An 18,782-nucleotide genomic window follows, 5' to 3' on the forward strand; every position below is an offset into this window, starting at 1 on the left:
CAAGCTGGAACGAGTCTTTTCATAAGCTCGGATCTCCCTTGGAATCTAAAGCCTCCTCAGCCTTCTAAGTCAGCCTGAGAGAACTGGCTCTGTAAGTAAAAATTTTTTATTCAATAACAAAGCTTAATTCTGGATTAGCTGAGATGTCTTATCCACAGGGGAGAATTTCCTCACATTGTTTAAAGTTAGATTAGACAGTGAGGTGCTGTACTGAGGTGGATGGTAGAATTATAGAATTATGTATTATTAGGAAATCTTTATTTTTTTCTGCCTGGTGTAGTTTGATTAGCTGGTTGTTTGTTAGTTATATGATCTAATCATTGTGCTAATATATTTATGGTGGTTACTGGTTTGGTGCTTGAGAAACCAAAAAGGTTGTCAGGGGCTTAAAACCTTATTTCCAGCCCTGGCCGGTTGCTCAGTGGTTAGAGTGCCATAAATTCAATTCCTGGTCAAGGGCACATACCTCTGTTGTGGGCTCAATCCCTGACCCCAGTCAGGGTGTGTGTGGGAAGAAACCAGTTGATGTATCTCTCTCACATTGATATCTCTCTCGCTCTTTCTCTCTCTCTCTCTCTCTCTCTCTCTCTCTCTCTCTCTCTCTCTCCTCTCTCTCTCCCTCCCTCCCTCCTTTCTCCCTTCCATTCTTTCAAAAAATCAGTGGAAAATATCCTCAGGTGGGGATTTAAAAAAAGTTATTTCTAAGCTCAATATTTCTTAATAAAAATGAAAAAAAATGCCAATTTGAACACCTACTTTATGCCAGGCACTGCATTAGGTATATTCTATCTTATAGATGAGGAAACTGGATCAAAAAATGTTTATATTAATTGCAGGTGACAATACTTCTTAAGAGCATGAGCCTTGGAATTCGGAAGAACTGGTTTTAGAATCCCAGCTCTGGCATTCACTAGTTGTGTGGGACCCTGAATATGTTTCATAACCTCTCTGATGCTCAGATTCTTTATCAGAAAAGATAATTTAAAGTGAATTTAATAATACTTGCCTTATAGGAATTAAAAAGTAAGATTATAAAGTGATAAAGTGCTCAGCACAGCAACATAACATTCAAGTAACAAGCTCCAATCACCGGTAATTATTGTTAAGATTAATGTATTCAATTAGTATTGCTGTACAAGGTCTCAAAACTAGTTAGTGTTTGAGAAGGATCTGAACCCATGTCAGTCACACACATTGACAATGGCTTGGATAACAGTGATAATTGCCATATGGTCTAATTTAACAGTTAAAGACATAAACATGAGTTGCAGGTCACAACAGTGCAACAACAAAAAAAGAGAGAATCATTGTGATCTAAGTGGACAGAAAAATTAGTTGAGAGACGATAGGTCATTTCTTACAAAGAAAATGAAGGTTGTGCATGGATTGAAGAGGATGGATTGAACAGATCTGAGGGTGATTGCAGTGCAACAGAGTAGCCTGGGAGCCCTAGCTGGTTTTGCTCAGTGGCTAGAGCATTGGCCTGAGGACTGAAGGGTCCGAGGTTCGATTCCAGCCAAGTGCACATGTCTGGGTTGCTGGCTCAATCCCCAGTAGAGGGTGTGCAGGAGGCAACCAATCAATGACTCTCTCTCATCATTGATGTTTCTATCTGTCTATCCTTCTTCCTTCCTCTCTGAAATCAATAAAAGAATTTTTTTTTAAAGAGTAGCTTGGGGTAACTTTAGCACCTCTTCCTAATAGTATCCATTAGTCCTCCTTTATTCTTTGACTAGAGGCCCGGTGCATGAAATTCGTGCCTGCAGGAGTCCCTCAGCCCGGCCTGCACCCTCCTGCAATCCAGGACCACTGGCTCCTAACCACTCGCCTGCCTGATTGCCCCTAACCACCTCAGCCTGCCTGATTGCCCCTAACCACCTCTGCCTCAGCCCCTGAACCCAGGACCTGGGCTTCCCTCCCTCTGGCCGGCCACAGACACCTGGGACCTGGGCCAGCTTCACCCAGGCCGGCCACAGACACCTGGGACCAGGGGCAGCTTCGCCTGGGCTAGCCACAGCTGCAGGCACCCAGGACCCAGGCTTCCCTCCCTCTGGCTGGCTGCAGGCACCTGGGACCCAAGCCAGCTTTGTCAGGAAGGACGTCTGGAAGGTTGTCCAGAAGACATCTGGTCTAATTAGCATATTACCCTTTTATTAGTATAGATATGAACAGTTACAATCTTTCAATGTGAGAAAATGCAATGAAATACAGCTTTAAGTACCCACTACCCACCACATTGCTATCCCTTAGTCTTCATATGTAGACCACCGGATGCCCTCATCTTTGACATTTCAAAAGTAGAATCAATAATAATTTAATTAATATTTGCATGTAGGGGATGAGAGGGGGGAAAAGAATGTGTGTATATGTTTGTGTGTGGGAGGGAGGTAATGCTAATTAGATGATTTGCTAGAATTTGATGTCATTTTGTAAAAAATAAAGCATAGAAGCGAGAGTGAAATTGGAATGGGGGAAGGAATACCCTGGGTTTGGCTCATATTGAGGTTGAGTTATCTGAGGGAATATGGTTAAAGATGTCCCTCAAGGCGAGATAAAGTTTTACTCACTGGCACTAAGCAGAGAGCTTTGATTTGTTCTCCAAATTGATTCCAGTCATTTTCCTAAATTGTTGATGTGATCTCCTCACTCTAGTTCCAAAATTTGTTACTGCCTTCAAGTTTGAAACCTTGCCACAGCTTTAAAAATTCTATTAACTTTTGAAATATAGAACTCAGGAAAGACCACAATTAGACTTCAGATTTGCAAGTCATCTGGATATAAATACTATTTAATACCATGGGAATAACTAAGATATTCCAAAGAGAGTATAATATCTGGGACAGCAGGAAAAAAAGAGAGACTTCTAAAAAAGAAACAAACACAAAAAATCCCAGATAGTGTGGTTCAGTAGGTCATGTGAGCATCAACCCATGAACCAGGAGGTTGAGGTTTGATTCCCAGTCAGAGCACATGCCTGGGTTACAGGCTCAGTCCCCAGTAGAGAGCCTGCAAGAAGTAGCCAATGAATGATTCTCTCTCTTCATTGATGTTTCTATCTCTCTCTCCTTTTCCCTTCCTCTCTCTCTGAAATCAATAAAAACATTAAAAAGAAAAAAACAGATTTCTAAGGAATACCACAATTAAAAGATAGAGTTCAACAATGTTGTTTGGTAAATGGGAGTAGCGGGGTAGCCCACAGAATAACTATCTTGAAGGTAATGAAGCAGAGTTTCAAAGAGGAGGTGAGCAACATGGAAGAAATTTGAGAAGAGGGACAGGGAAACAAATCTGAAAATAAATTTTTGTATTTGCTTTTTAGAAAGTCATTGATGGCATCAGTTGGAGAACTTTCTGTGAGTCATTGCAGAATATTTTCAGATTGTTACTGAAGGTGAAGCAGATTGTCCAAAGAACATTTTTTGTCATAAAATATATGGCAGGGAATGGGGAAAGAAACAGGGTTTGGCCCTGACCGGTTTGGGTCAGTGGATAGAGCGTCGGCCTGCGGACTGGAAGGTCCCGGGTTCGATTCCGGTCAAGGGCATGTACCTTGGTTGAGGGCACATCCCCAGTTGGGGGTGTGCAGGAGGTGGCTGATCAATGTTTCCCTCTCATCGATGTTTCTAACTCTCTATCCCTCTCCCATCCTCTCTGTAAAAAATCAATAAAAAATTAAAAAAAAAAACAAAACAAAACAAAGTTTGTCTTACTGCCCTCACTAGCTAAGCACAATGGCCAATGATGAGATATGGTCAATATATCTTGGGTGAATTGGGTGTGTGTTGAAAATATCTATAGAGAAGTGTGTGGGGGGAATAAAACTTGAGTATTGTAGAATGCCAAATGAGAGCCAATGTTGCAAAATAAGTTACTAAAGCAGAAAGGAATTTTGTTGGAGTTAAATCAGAAGAGATGAGAATGATTTGTTTACTTATTCATAAAATATTTAGAAATGCCTGGCTCTTGATGCTCTGCAACTAAAATCTAAGTTCCTTATTCTTCCCTTGGAATGCAAGAGTTTCATGTCCTTGCCCCCACCGATTCCTTTAGCTTTGCATGTGAGGTTCCAGCATAGTAATTCTCTTGTATTTTGTTATTTCACTCAGCCCCTGCTCATGTCTTTATGTCAAAAACACTCTCTCCTGTTTTTCATCCTTGTGAACTCACTTCTGCTCATCAGAACTTTACACAGTTATATTTTATCTACTCTGTTAAGATTTCTTGGAAGTGATCATTGTTGAACACACACAGACATATGCTTACATACACACACTACCTGTCACCCCACACTATTTTGGTCTTATTGCTTAGAAGCATCTTATCCTTGTGTACTCTACAGGTAGCAGTAGAGTTACATATCCTCTGATGTAGTAGGTATTCAAAATTGGCACTTTTTTATTTCTTATTTTCTTAAGAATTACTGGGCTCTTATTAAAAACTAGTGGCCCAGTGCATGAAATTCATGCATGGAGGTGGGGTTCCCTCTGCCAAGCCTGCACCCTCTCCAATCGGGACCCCTTGGGGGATGTCCGACTGCCGGTTTAGGCCCGATCCATGTGGGACTGCAATCTGGGACTGCTGGCTCCTAACCGTTCACCTGCCTGCCTGCCTGATTGCCCCTAACCCCTCTGCCTGCCTGCCTGATAGCCCCTAACATCTCTGCCTGCCTGCCTGATCACCCCTAACTGTCTCTGCCTGCCTGCCTGATCACCCCTAACTGCCCTCCCCTGCTGGCCTGATCTCGCCCAGTCTCTGTCTCCCTTTGTTTTTCTCAGCAGTCCTCCAGGCCTCCCTGACTCCCTGTCTCCCGCTTCCTCTTTCCTGGCTGTGAGGGGGAGGGGCCAGTAGGGGGCCACTCCACCCTCTGCCCACCCTCCCTTCCATCCAGGCCTCTTCAGGCCCAGTCTGGTTTCTTTCCTCATTCTGAGAGAGGCTCTGAGAGCAAGGTGGTTGGGAGGAAAAGAAAGGGAGAAAAGACTGTGAGCTGGTGGGCGCTGTGTGTGTCTGTGCATGTGTGCGGTTGTGAGTGAGTGTGAGTGCCGGCCCTGCCTCCTCCTACCCTGTCTCTGCTGCCACAAGTTCCCACCCACAAGAGCCTGCTGTGCGTGCAGCCTGGGCATTACGTCGAGCCTCTGGTCATTGTGGATGTGACGGACCCAGGGTTTTTATATATTAGGATAAGGTTTTCAGCTTTAAAAAGAAGAGGTTCTGCTCAGCATATGTGCTCAGTGGTTGAGCATCAACTCATGAACCAAAAGATGAGGTCCTGGCAAACTCTCTGGTTTTCTCAGACACCAAACCTGTTATTTTACTTGCTTCATATTCTTAATGCTGACACAATACAGTGTGTGCTCTCAGTTTGATGTTGAAATGAACTAGAGTTTATGGATGATCAAGAGCTTGAGTGGAGTTACTGGCTATGAAACAGAATAAGAAATCCCCTGTGTTGGAGCCCAGCATGAATGAGGAGCAGGTGTAGGAAGATGTAGAAGGGTGGGAAAAAGGATTTGGATGAGCTCTCTTCTGCCAGACTCAGCACAGATCATTTCAACCTAAACTCTATGTTTTTCTTCTGATATCCAAGCCAGAAAAGGAAGGGAAGAAACTGATAAGAAGAATGCAGATGAGCAAGGAAGAAATTGTTTGAATTAATGAAATAATGTAAGGGGAGCCATGAAGAAGTTAGGATGAATGAGAAATTTCAGATGGCAATTAATAATTTTAAAAAAAACTGAACCTTGACCGGTTTGGCTTAGTGGATGGAGCATCAGCCTGCGGACTGGGGGGGTCCCAGGTTTGATTCCCGTCAAGGGCATGTACCTTGGTTGCAGGCACATCCACGGTGGGGGGTATGCAGGAAACAGCTGATCGATGTTTCTCTCTCATTGATGTGTCTAACTCTCTATCCTTCTCCCTTCCTCTCTGTAAAAAAAATCAATAAAAATATTTTTTTAAACAACTGATCTCATAAAATTTCCTAGAACTCAGTGAGCAAAATTACAACTCAGTCATTGCATATTATCATAATCACACCAACCAGGGCCAAAATTTCCCAATTTTCAATCTAATATTTCTTTAGGGAATCCTTGAGGTGGCACTTTATTTGGGTAAACTTGTGTGTCTTGGAAACTCTTAGGTTCCCTTAAGAAACAGTTACCATAATATTGGCTACTTCTCACTGATCAAGCCCTCTCCAGCCACAACCCTAAACTCTGCTCTCCCCAGACCTCCTCTTCCAACTCATTCAAACCCACATGCCTAATTTGAATTTTTTACTCAATGAAAAAAGAAACAAGATGTTTTCCATACAGTTTTATCTTTTCCTCCAAAGCAAAACAGTAACATTGTACTAGGTATCTCTTGAAAAAGTATGTCTTAGCAAAATGGAGAAAATCTGTTCTGGAGAACAACTAGTCTTCAGGAAGATTGAAGAACCAAATATGTCTGAACATGGCAGCACAGATGTCAAGTGAGGGCAAAGGCCTCTGTCCCTATGGCGGTAGGTCTGTGCTCTAACTCTCCATCCCTCACAAATGTGTTGCCAGGTGCTGCATTCTAAGGGTCACTGCAAAGGTTAGATACTGTAGACACACTGCACTGGTGCCTAAGCCATTTATTATCATTTAATATGTGTTCCGTATATTATAAATATCTCTCCTATTTTCTGGCTTCCCACATCGTCCTAAGATTCTCTGTTTTCTATACTTATGGCTGATGTAATACTACTGCTCTAAAGCCCCAATCTATTTTTCTCTTATGTCAACTATACAGGAAAACCAACCTGCTACCTCTTTATCACAATTTAAACATTCCAAAAAGAATGAAATATGATCTGCCAGTCTTGGGTAAAATGTCTTTATTTAGTCCAGACATCTCTGACTAGAGGAATGAAAGGAAAGGTCACATAGTATAAACAAGCTACAAGTAAAGGGCCCCAGGGAAGAAAAATTGTGGGCTAAGATAAATACAAAAAATAAAAAATACAGAAATGTTAAATCTACTACAGCAGCTGAAAACTTACAATTCTTTTGTCAATTTAAATGAGCTATTTATATTTATGTAATATAGAGATATTCATCTTGGGTTTATTTGGGGTTCAATAAAATTATAGGTTTTATTTTTAAATTGTAGTTTAAATTAATTAATTGTAGTTTAGATTAATTTTTTAAATTTAGTTTTTTCATTGTTCCAGAATTTCACCTTGGAATTCTGTACTTATAATTCAGCATGTCCAACTTCCAGAATACCACATCCTCTTCCATCATTTTCCTGCTAACTGGTGTTCCTGGGCTGGAAGCCTTCCACATCTGGATCTCCATTCCCTTCTGCCTTCTCTATATAACTGCCCTCTCAGGAAACAGCCTGATTCTCTTTGCCATTGTCACTCAGCCCAGCCTCCACGAACCCATGTATTATTTCCTCTCCATGCTGTCCACCACTGACCTCGGCCTGTCCATATCCACCCTAGTCACCATGTTGGGTATATTCTGGTTCAATGCCCGGAAGATCAGCTTTAATGCCTGCTTGTCACAGATGTTCTTTATTAAACTCTTCACTGTCATGGAATCCTCAGTGCTGCTGGCCATGGCCTTTGATCGTTTTGTAGCCATCTCTCATCCTCTCAAGTATGCAACCATTTTAACTGACTCCAGAATAGCTCAAATTGGAGTAGCAATTGTCATCAGGGGGACACTTATGCTGACACCAATGGTAGCCCTTCTGAAAAGACTGTCGTACTGCCGCAGCCTCGTGCTACACCACTCCTACTGCTTCCACCCCGATGTGATGAAGCTCTCCTGCACAGACACCAAGATCAACAATGCGGTGGGGTTGACAGCCATGATCTCTACTGTTGGGGTGGACTCAATCCTCATCCTCCTTTCTTATGTTTTGATCATTAAGACTGTCCTCAGCATTGCATCCCCAGAAGAGAGAAAGAAAGCTTTCAGCACATGCATCTCCCATATTGGGGCTGTTGGTATTTTCTATATTCCATTGATCAGTCTATCCTTTGTTCACAGATTTGGAAAACAGGCCCCACCATATGTACATACTATGATTGCTAACACCTACCTGCTGATCCCACCTGTGATGAACCCCATCATTTACAGTGTGAAGACCAAACAGATACGTAGAGCTGTGATAAAAATTCTCCATTCTAAAGACATATAGATGCATAGAATTCTAGCCACTCTACATCGAGTCATGTTATTAAAAAAAACAGAACTAGCGCTCAGTAAAACTGAGCAAAAAATTACAGATTGGGTTATATGTAGAATATCAGCTAGCTTGACTCCTTTATTTTACAAATGTGGATACAGAGACATAAGAATGTGAGGGATGCCTGCCTGGCGTAGCTCAGTGGTTGATCATCGACTTATGAACTAGGAGGTCACAGTTTGATTCTCTGTCAGGGCACATGCCTGGGTTATGGGCTTGATCCCCAGTATGGGGCATGCAGGAGGCAGCCAATCAATGATTCTCTCTCATCATTGATGTTTCTATCTCTATCTCCCTGTGGGAGCGCACTGACCACCAAGAGGCAGATCCTGCATTGAGTAGCTGCCCCCTGGTGGTCAGTGCGCATCATAGCAATCAATTGTTCTGGTCATTCCATAACAGTTGCTTAGGTTTTTATTATATAGACTAGTGGCCGGGTGCACAGATTCATGCACATTGAAAGGAAATCGGGAGACCATGCCTCTATGCCTGGGGAGTTTCCACGTCCCCTTGAGTCACCGGGAAGTCGAGTGGGGAGTCTATCCTCCTCCTCGCAGCTTTCTGAAAAAATATTTCCAAATGTCCCTTCTGTGGCCAGGGTTACATCTTGCCGGCTGGGAGGTCCCCCGTGGACACCTTGGGCCATGCTGGATGCTTTCCACAGCTCGAGCAGGATAAGAGACACTCCGAGGTGAACAATACAAAGTTGAGGATCTTAGTCAGTGGGGGTGTTCTGTTGCCCACACCCCCACCCTTCAGATCCATCTCTCTTTGACTTTTACCCTGATTGTTAGTCACCATCTTGTGGCCACTGTTATATTGCTGCCTTCTTCTGTAGCTTCAGGGCAATCAGTAAGGGATGAGATTTGATCTTGATGCCCAAGGCAGAGCTCCAGGAGCCCAGTGGCGATATCAGGCTCGTCCTGGTTATTCCGAGTGTTTGTGCTTCAACTGTTCTTTGGAGATTGTAACTGCAGGCTTATGGGGTACAAAGGATAAGAAGCAGGTGGCTGAGGAGGATCCCAAGCCAGGGCCAGGCACAGCACTGCTCCCACTCACCCCGGCCCTCCTGCACCTGCCACCACCGCTGCCACTGAGCTCACCAGCCAAGAGCCTGGCTTCTGGCTGAGCAGCTCTTCTGCTATGGGAGTGCACTGACTACCAGGGGACAGCTCCTGCATTGAGCATCTGCCCCCTGGTGGTCAGTGTGCATCAGAGCAGCTGGTCAACTGGTCATTCCAGTCATCTGGTTGTAACAGTCGCTTCCAGTGGTTCTCAACCTTCCTAATGCTGCAACCCTTTCATACAGTTCCTCATGTTGTGGTGACCCCCAACCATAAAATTATTTTCATTGCTACTTCATAACTGTAATTTTGCTACTGTTATGAATCATAATGTAAATATCTGATATGCAGGATGTATTTTCAGAAGTCGCAACCCACAGGTGGAGAACTGCTGGCTTAGGCTTTTCCCCTTGAGAGATGTCCATCTGTCGACTTAGGCCCACTCCCTGGGGGATCAGGCCTAAGCTTGCAGTCAGACATCCTTCTGGCAGCCAGGGAGCCCTCAGGGGATGTCCGACTAAAGGCTTAGGCCCCCAAGGGAGCTGTGATAGGAAGCTGGGGTGACAGAGGAGCCACGCTGTCCCGCCCCACCGCCCCGGGTCGGGTCACACACAGGACACCCGGGCGGGCCGGCCGATCGCTGCTGCCCCGCCCGGCTGACCCAGGTTGGGTCGCACACGGGACACCCACCGTCCCAGGTCACAGATAGCAGGCCTGGATGGCGGCAGGGCAGGCGGGATGGCAAATAGCAGGCCCAGATGGCATTGGGGCAGGCGGGGTGGCACTGACCCGCCCTGCCTGCAGTATGCAAATTAGCCACCATATTTGTTGGCAGTTAATTTGCATATGGTGCTGATTAGCCGATGGGAGGTGTAGCGAAGGTATGGTCAATTACCATGTTTGTCTATTATTAGATAGGAATATATATATATATATATATATATATATATATATATATAATTGGTGTATATATGTATATCTATTTACATATATGTATATCTGCTTACATAGATATATATATAGTTATATATGTATATAATTATGCAACTCTGTCCTCTAGAAATTTTCAACCAAATTATGGAGGAAAAGCCCAAAACAAAATTTTTAAATCTTATAAATGTATTTCTGATGTTCTTTCCCAACTAAATATATTCTAGAATATGTCCCAAACCTCCATCAACTTTCTGCCCTACCAGAAACTAAAAAGTGACTATAGACTGCAAATGAATTATAATTTGTGTTATTTGTTTAGAAACTAGAGGCCCAGTGCATGAATTCATGCACAGGTGGGGTTCGGCTGGCCTGGCCCCAATCAGCAGTGTGGGTGGGGTCTGGCCATCCCCGCCCCTGAATGGGGCCAAGGAAGGGGCCATGGGAGGTTGGCCAGCCAGCCCCACCCCGAATTGGTGTGGGGGAGCTGATTGGAAGCCAGCAGCCTGAGGGAGAGGCCATGGGTTATTGGCCAGCTGACCCTGCTCCTGATCAGAGTGGGGGGCTGATTGGGGGTGGAGCTGGCTGAGGGGAGAGGCCATGGGCCTATTGGGATGGTGGGGGATATTGGGGGTGGGGCCAGCCAGGGGGAGGGGCTGCAGGCAGCTGGCCCTGCCCCTGATTGGGGTGGTGGGGACCCATCTGGGGCGGGGCTGGCCAAGGGGAGGGGATGCAGGAGGTTGGCTGGCTGGCCCTGCCCCCTATTGGGGTAAGGAGGGCGATCAGGGGCAGAACTGGCTGGGGGGAGGGGCTTCAGGAGGTGGGCTTGCCAGGGGGAGGGGCTGCAGGAGGGGGGCCGGCTGACCCCACTCCCTTTTGGGGTAGGGTGGTGGCGATCAGGGGTGGGGCAGCTGGGAGGAAGGGCTGCAGGAGGGTTGGTCAGCCACCCACCCTCCCTCCCCCCTTGATCAGAATGGGAGAGCCGATCAGGGGCAGGACGGCCAGAGGGAGGGGCCACAGGAGGTTGGCCAGCCAGCCCCATCCCCTGTTCGGGCCAATTTGCTGGCAGTAGTGGGCGTCATAGTGACCAGTTTTTATGGTCGTTACAGAGTTGCAGTCGCTGGCTTTTTATATATATAGATGTTTTAATTTGTGGCATATATTTTATGTAAGAGCTTAATCCACCAAGTTTTTCAACTTGGGTATATCCATTAATTCTCAAATTTTAAAGCACATATTTCAATGTCACACTAGAATCATTCCGTAAAGGTGGGCCCTATAGCTGGCATCTAATCCAACAAGGAAGTAGCAGTAGTCTTTCATATCTACAGAGGACTCACTAAGTGATTATATTACTATTTAATAATAAGAATGGTGTCAAAATTCTCAGCATGTTCATCAATAGTAATTTAGTCTCAATTATTGTAATCTTTATCTCCCTGATAATTGCATGCTGGAATACCCCAGGTTTTTATTTTCAGACCTGTGTGTTTTTTCTTTGCTGTATTTGAATTTTGGTCATCTTATTTGGCTTTATGGTTTTAAATACCAACTATATCCTGACAAATCCCAAGTTAATATGTACACTCCAGATGCATATCCAACTGCCTATTTACTGAGATAGAACTCTTGGAGTCATGGCACTTCTTTCTCTTCCATTCCACGTCCAGTTTATCAAAAAATGCTGATGACTCTTTCTTCCAGATATTTCAAGTATTACTATCTGGAATCCAACTACTTTCCACCACCTTTACTACTACTACTACCATGATCCAATCCATCGTCATCTTGGACCTGAAATATAATAGCCTCCTGATGGATCTTTCTTCATCCACTTCTGCTTTACAATCTAGACAAGACAAATACACAAGACAAATCATGTCACTTCCTCTGTTCAACATGTTCCAGTGGTCTCCTCTCTTACCCAGGGAATATTCACAGTCATTATATGTTATATCTGACTCTTTTCCATCATCTCAACTGTTCCAACGACTCCCCCCTTTATACACTCTCCTACATCCACACTAGCCTCCAATATTTTCTTAAACTCACCAAACATGCTTTAACATCAGACTTCACACTTGCTGTTCTCTCTACCTGAAATATTCTTCCCCCAGGTACCCACATGATTTACTGCCTCACTTCATGCAGGTTTCTGCTGAAGTGTCATCTTATTACAGGGCTCTTGACATAAAAATAACAACAACCTCTCCCTCAATTCCTGTCTGTATTCACTCTCTTCTCTACATATCTTGTTTTTAGTTTCTAGATTTTCATTCCTCAACACACTACATATCTGGTTATTTCTTTTCTTGTTCCCCATTACAAGGTAAGATCACTGAGTATAAGGCCTTTGCTTCATTTATGGTGTCTTCCAAACCCTGAAACAGGGCCTACCACATAGTAAAAATAATAAAATCTCCGATGACCTAGCTCTATTTTCCTCTCAAGCCTTATTACTTCCCCGGTATGTGGTACTCCAGGCACAACAAGCAACTTGCATTTCCTTAACCCTGGTTGCTCTATCTCACTTCATTCCTTCAACAAGCTCTTACTTCCACCTGTGTCACCTTCACTCTCTCCGTTCTCCTGACTTAAAAGTGACTTTCCTTCAGAGACTTTTTCTTGACTGCTCAAGTCTGGCTGGTGTCCTTTCCAGGTGCTCCTACAGTACCTGTGCTTCTTTCTCGTGCACAACTTCCCTCTTCAGAATCTACTGCAGCCAGCCCACTTCCGTGCCCACTTCTCAAGACCAGGGACAATATTTTATTCACTGTTGGAAATTGGAGGAAAAGTTCAGAAGATGTGGAATTACATACTGGGTGTTTGTTTGTTTCTTTGTTTGTTTGAACACACCACATAAGATAGGGTCTGAAGAGAGGAAGAGGAGAAAGAAAAAGAGTGACGTAGACTAGAGAAGAAGGTTGGGGGTACTCAGAGTCTTACAAATAGGAAAGAGAAGAAGTAACTTCAGTCTCAAGATCCAGACGGCCAAGATGTTCACACTACTTCTACAGATGTCTCCCCACCCTCACCCACACACACTAATGTGTGAACAGCCCCACTGCCTAATAATTTTGAAAACTTATAAGCTTTCATCCCTAGGGTGTGGGTAATATGGACACATCAGGAATGGGTGGTTTGCAGAGCAAATGTTGTGTTCTGACTAAGGTGGACAAGCTCACAATGAATTGGAGACTTTCCCAAAAGCCAGTAGTTTAAGGAGAAAAATAAATGAAGACACAAGACCACTGTTGTAGCCACCAAACTCAGAGCCCAAGTGAAAACCCTTAAATGTCCTATAAGGGCCTATGTGACTCAACTCCCCTTCACCTCTGTGATTTCATCTCCCTACTATTCTGCCTCTTGTCTGTCTACACAGGCACACTGACTTCCTTGTTGTTCTAAACTATCAAATACACCCCCTTCTCAGGAACTTTATTTGTAGTTTCTCTGTCTTCTTCCTGAAATGGCCTTTCTCAAATATCTCCATAGACACATTCCTCACTCCCTTCAGGCTTCTCCTCAAATGTTTCCATTATGTGAGCCCTTCCCTGGCAGCTTCACTTAAAATGTCAACTGCCTTCCCTAACCGGTTTGGCTCAGTGGATAGAGCGTCAGCCTGTGGACTGAAAGGTCCCAGGTTCAATTCCGGTCAAGGGCATGTACCTGGGTTTCGGGCACATCCCCAGTGGGAGATGTGCAGGAGGCAGCTGACCGATGTTTCTTTCTCATCAATGTTTCTAACTCTCTATCCCTCTCCCTTCCTCTCTGTAAAAAATCAATAAAATATATTATTAAAAAATGTCAACTGCCCCCTGATATTTATCTGTTCCCACATTCCCTTTATTTTCCTCCTTAAACTATTGAACATGCTTTTTGGTTTTTCACAGTAGCTCCATGTATTGTCTATACCGCTCCATGAGGATGGGAGTTTCTGGAGGGGCTGTCTATTTTTCTTTTTACACTGTAAGCCCTTGATAAATATCTGTTGAATATGAATGAATAAAGATTCAGAAAAACTGGTTATCCAACTGATATTATCACTAATTAACTAGCTTTTATCTCACCTAATCTTTATCTGTAACACAGGTGCAATAAAGAGTGATTTCCATACATCAAGGTCTGTTTCATCAACGGAAAGAAAAGATGGGAAAAGAAAAGCTGAAGAAGTGAATGCCCTTATTTTGAATGATGGGACTGCACATTTGGGGGCCTACCTTGGTTTTTAAAGAGAATATGAACTTCTAGAGCCCAAGGACGTCACTAGTAAATGCACATTGGCTGCTGTGTTTGGGAAAGTGGCTACTGAGGAAGAGCAGTGACTGAGGGAGTCTGAGTTACCTGGAAGAGTGGAGACAGATTGGCGAGAGCCCTGTGTCTGTAAGGGTGGGAGTGATGCCAGAGGCAGGGGCCCTTATGATTTCCCCTCCCCCCAGAGAGAAACAGCGGGAAACCTGTGGGAGTGGCACACAAAAGGACATGGAGATATTTTCCCCGTCTGCCAAGCCCCTGGAGCCCCAGTCCATGCTCCCACAGCCTGTTCCCATGGGCCTCCTGGGCAGCATTATAAATAGGCCTGTGCCTAAAAGGGCAAGCCAGCTCCAGCTGTTTTCTCTGCACCGGTTTCAAGTGAGTGCAACCTCATCTGGGGTTAGGCAGCCCAAATCCTGCGTCCTAAGGGACCTTGAAGACCCCACACACTGCCTCACAGCAGGGCAGGGAAAGCCCTTGCATGCCACCTACACCTCCATGGGCCAAGAAGGAATGTCTCAGAGCATTAGCAAGTGAGTATAAATGCAACAGCCACATTTGGACCCAAAGATAATCAGAAATTGGGTCTAGCCAGGGGTCACCTTAGGCAAAAGGCAAGGCAACCTGGGAGGGAGACGTAAGGTCTTCCGGGATAGGTAACTAGGGAAACAAGATGACGGCCCAAAGTCTTAGACTGCTACCAGGAAAGCAGAAACGATGTCCTGTGGAGTGATGGGTCAGGACAGTAGCTGACTCTGCGGCCAACAGAGACCCTTATATCGATCTAAAGCAGCGGTTCTCAACCTGTGGGTCGCGACCCCTTTGGCGGTCAAATGACCCTTTCACAGGGGTCGCCTAAGACCATCCTGCATATCCGATATTTACATTACGATTCAAAGCAGTAGCAACATTACAGTTATGAAGTAGCAACGAAAATAATTTTATGGTTGGGTCACAACATGAGGAACTGTATTTAAAGGGCCAGATGGTTGAGAACCACTGATCTAAAGTGCTACATGCAGTGGGATGGGTAGGAGGCCTTGAAAAGGAAGAAATATGTTACTATGCTCCTCTTGCTACTTCCATTCTACCCTTTTTTTCAGCTGGGCCCCATTTCTCTTGCACACAGAGGTCCAGTGATATGGCCTCCCTCCAAGGAAGTTACCTTAGCATTACCACATACTTACCAGCCTGATTTGTTTGGATTTCTGAATCTCCTTTCCCCGGGTTACCTATGTCAGATACATAGATGATTGGGTGGATGCAAGATATAAGCTTCCTTTGATCTCACTGAGGGATGCAATTATCTGCCTCTGGAAGGACTTTTTATTCTCTGACAGCAGCTAGGGTCCAAAGTTGGGATCTGTGCTGGTCAAGGAGGGTAGCTGTTATGCCTTTGTACATGTTCTGAGGATGGAGAAAAGCAAATAGCAGTCAGAGGTGTGGATTTTATAATCTTTAGTCCCTGGATTTGTTACTACTAGTTTGTCTCCAATGGGGATAAGTCAAATCTTTTAGTTCTCATCTTATTATATTTATGTAAGACTGCTTGTTTCCAAACTCTCTCCACTAAGGCCAAATAGAAGAGCATCTCCCAGTTGCAGTTAAGGACTGAGGTTAGGAGCGAAGAAGAATCTTGGCGAGATGAACAGTTAACCTGAACACAATGGATGAAGACTCCTGCAGAATTTATTCCAAAGACTCAGAGGTTCTTATTGAAGCCATTTCTTTGGCTCTTGAGATACAATTATCTCTAAAAGCCAGGACACTAGGGAGCTAGCAGGGAAACATTTAATGAAGTCAGAGTACATGTGTTTAAGGTTGAGGAGGTTGCGGCAGAACAGCACTGGGTTTCTAAAAAGGAAATGTCTGCCCTAATATGAATGCCATGTTGGCCAATGTTCCAGGTAAGACAAAGCTCTAGGAATATCTGGACTCGGAACAAGTTCTTGGGACAATAAGAGTGGCCTTGTAGGCAGCTTTCACATGTGTAGGATCCCATCAGCAAGGAGAGAGAGAGAAGAGCCTTCGCAGGGAACATGCCAAACAGCTAAGATCTGCTGGAGGCCCCACACCCTGCCAGCACTTTTATCTCCAGAGAAGTCATTGGAGGGAGCTACTGCTTTTTATTCAATGACCCCCAGATGATTTCCCTTTTTTTTTTCTTAATAGATTGACTTTTGGCCTTTTGCTTCATATTCTTTTTCTTTTTAATTTTTTAAAAAATACTATTGTGTTTCTTTCTCCCCACACTGACCTTAAACCTGGGTACTTGGAATCCTGAAAAATTGCAAAGCAAAATAAAATAAAACAAAACCCTCCCTATCCTCAATATACCCTTTATTCCCTTCTCTGTTTGATTTCTACTGATGTTTCAAAACTGAACAGAAGGATCATCTTTTTCAGGAATATAATCATGCTTCTCCTCTTCCCATGCATTAAATGCACACCTTATGCTAGCACATTCCCAAACCCTAATAATTTGGTTACTTGTCCCTTTTTCACTCTAAGTAGGGCATCTGAAAGGCAAAAGGTGTCTTTCACCTCTGTATCAACAGCATCTAACAAATAACCTTGTACATAGTATGTCATGTAAGTCAATGTTTATGGAATGAATGGAAAATTGAAGGAAAGAAGGGAGACAGGAGAGGAGAAGGGAGAGGAGGGGAATGGAAGGGAGAATGGAGAAGGGAAGGGAAGGGAAGGGAAGGGAAGGGAAGGGAAGGGAAGGGAAGGGAAGGGAAGGGAAGGGAAGGGGACAGGAGGGGAAGGAAAGAGGACAGGAGGTGAAGGAAGGGGAGGGAAGGGGAGAGGAGGGACTGGGAGGGGAGGGGAGGGGAGGGGAGGGGAGGGGAGGAGGACACAGCCATATCTGGAAGGGGTTCCCAAAAGGGTATCTCTTAACACCTATCTGAGAAAAGGACCACCCAGTGTCCAGACAATGAAGGTATGGGCTGGGAGAAGGAGTCTAAGGGAACTTGAGAAGGATACATTTGGGGATAAGCATGTTCTTTCCAGGTTCCCTTTTAAAAATATAAATGGACCTTGAGAATAGTGACAGTACATGAATTTGAGCTGTCACTTTTCTCTTTGGAGGGGGCTTCATCGCTTATGAAAAAGCCGAAAAGGCTTGGAAGAGGGAGGAAAGAATAAAGGAAGGAGAACTGAGGTGCATCAGTCCCCAGGTTTCCAGGGCTGGCTTCTCTGATTGTGCTCCATCTCCTACCAGGCTGCCAGTGTGACCTGACCCTCTCCAGTGCCCTTCTCCGTGCCAGCTATGAGTTCCTGCAACTTCACACATGCCACCTTCGTGCTTATTGGTTTCCCCGGACTAGAAGAAGTCCATTTCTGGATTGGCTTCCCTCTGCTTTCAATGTATGCTGTGGCCGTGTTTGGAAACTGCATCGTGGTCTTTATCGTAAAGACGGAGCGCAGCCTACATGCTCCCATGTACCTCTTTCTCTGCATGCTGGCAGCCATTGACCTGGCCTTGTCCACATCCACCATGCCCAAGATCCTCGCCCTCTTCTGGTTTGATTCCAGGGAGATTGCCTTTGATGCCTGCATTGCCCAGATGTTCTTTATTCATGCTCTCTCGGCCATTGAGTCCACCATCCTGCTGGCCATGGCCTTTGACCGTTATATAGCCATCTGCCACCCATTGCGCCATGCTGCAGTGCTCAACAACACAGTAACAGCCCAAATTTGTGTGGTGGCCGTGGTCCGTGGATCCCTCTTCTTTATCCCACTGCCTCTGCTCATCAAACGGCTGGCCTTCTGCCAGTCCAATGTGCTCTCGCACTCCTATTGTGTACACCAGGATGTGATGAAGTTGGCACAAACAGACACATTGCCCAATATGGTCTATGGTCTTACTGCCATCCTCCTGATTATGGGCGTGGACGTCATGTTCATCTCCTTGTCCTATTTTCTGATTATACGAACAGTTCTACGACTGCCTTCCAAGTCAGAGCGGGCCAAGGCCTTTGGAAACTGTGTGTCACACATCAGTGTGGTATTGGCCTTCTATGTGCCTCTCATTGGCCTCTCAGTGGTACATCGCTTTGGAAACAGCCTTCATCCCATTGTGCATGTTCTCATGGGTGATATCTACCTACTCCTGCCTCCTGTGCTCAATCCCATTATCTATGCTGCCAAAACCAAACAGATCAGAACTCGAGTCCTAGCTATGTTCAAGCTCAGCTGTGACAAGGACCCTCAGATTGTGTGAAGCAGGTGACCCTTCCCACTCCACTTTCCCTTATCCTTAATGGCTTGATAATGACTTACTAATGCTAGCCGATAAGCATATCA

At 44.7% G+C, this 18,782-nt stretch overlaps 2 protein-coding genes across 2 annotated transcripts; both read left to right on the forward strand.

The window, feature by feature from the left end:
- Nucleotides 1-7,227: 7,227 nt before the first annotated feature.
- Nucleotides 7,228-8,172, forward strand: LOC308524100 (olfactory receptor OR51C1; the record flags this gene model as incomplete). The annotated part of the gene is made up of 1 exon (XM_081098251.1): nt 7,228-8,172. The coding sequence occupies one exon, from the start codon at nt 7,228-7,230 to the stop codon at nt 8,170-8,172; it is 945 nt and encodes a 314-aa protein (XP_080954377.1).
- Nucleotides 8,173-17,708: 9,536 nt separating this feature from the next.
- LOC308524148 (olfactory receptor 51E2) lies at nt 17,709-18,699 on the forward strand (the record flags this gene model as incomplete). The annotated part of the gene is made up of 1 exon (XM_081098297.1): nt 17,709-18,699. Exon 1 carries the CDS (start codon nt 17,746-17,748, stop codon nt 18,697-18,699), a length of 954 nt encoding a protein of 317 aa, XP_080954423.1. The 5' UTR covers nt 17,709-17,745.
- Between the last annotated feature and the right edge of the window lie 83 nt (nt 18,700-18,782).

Source organism: Myotis nattereri (assembly GCF_964212035.1).
Source record: "Myotis nattereri genome assembly, chromosome: 9".
Taxonomy (NCBI): Eukaryota; Metazoa; Chordata; class Mammalia; order Chiroptera; family Vespertilionidae; genus Myotis; species Myotis nattereri.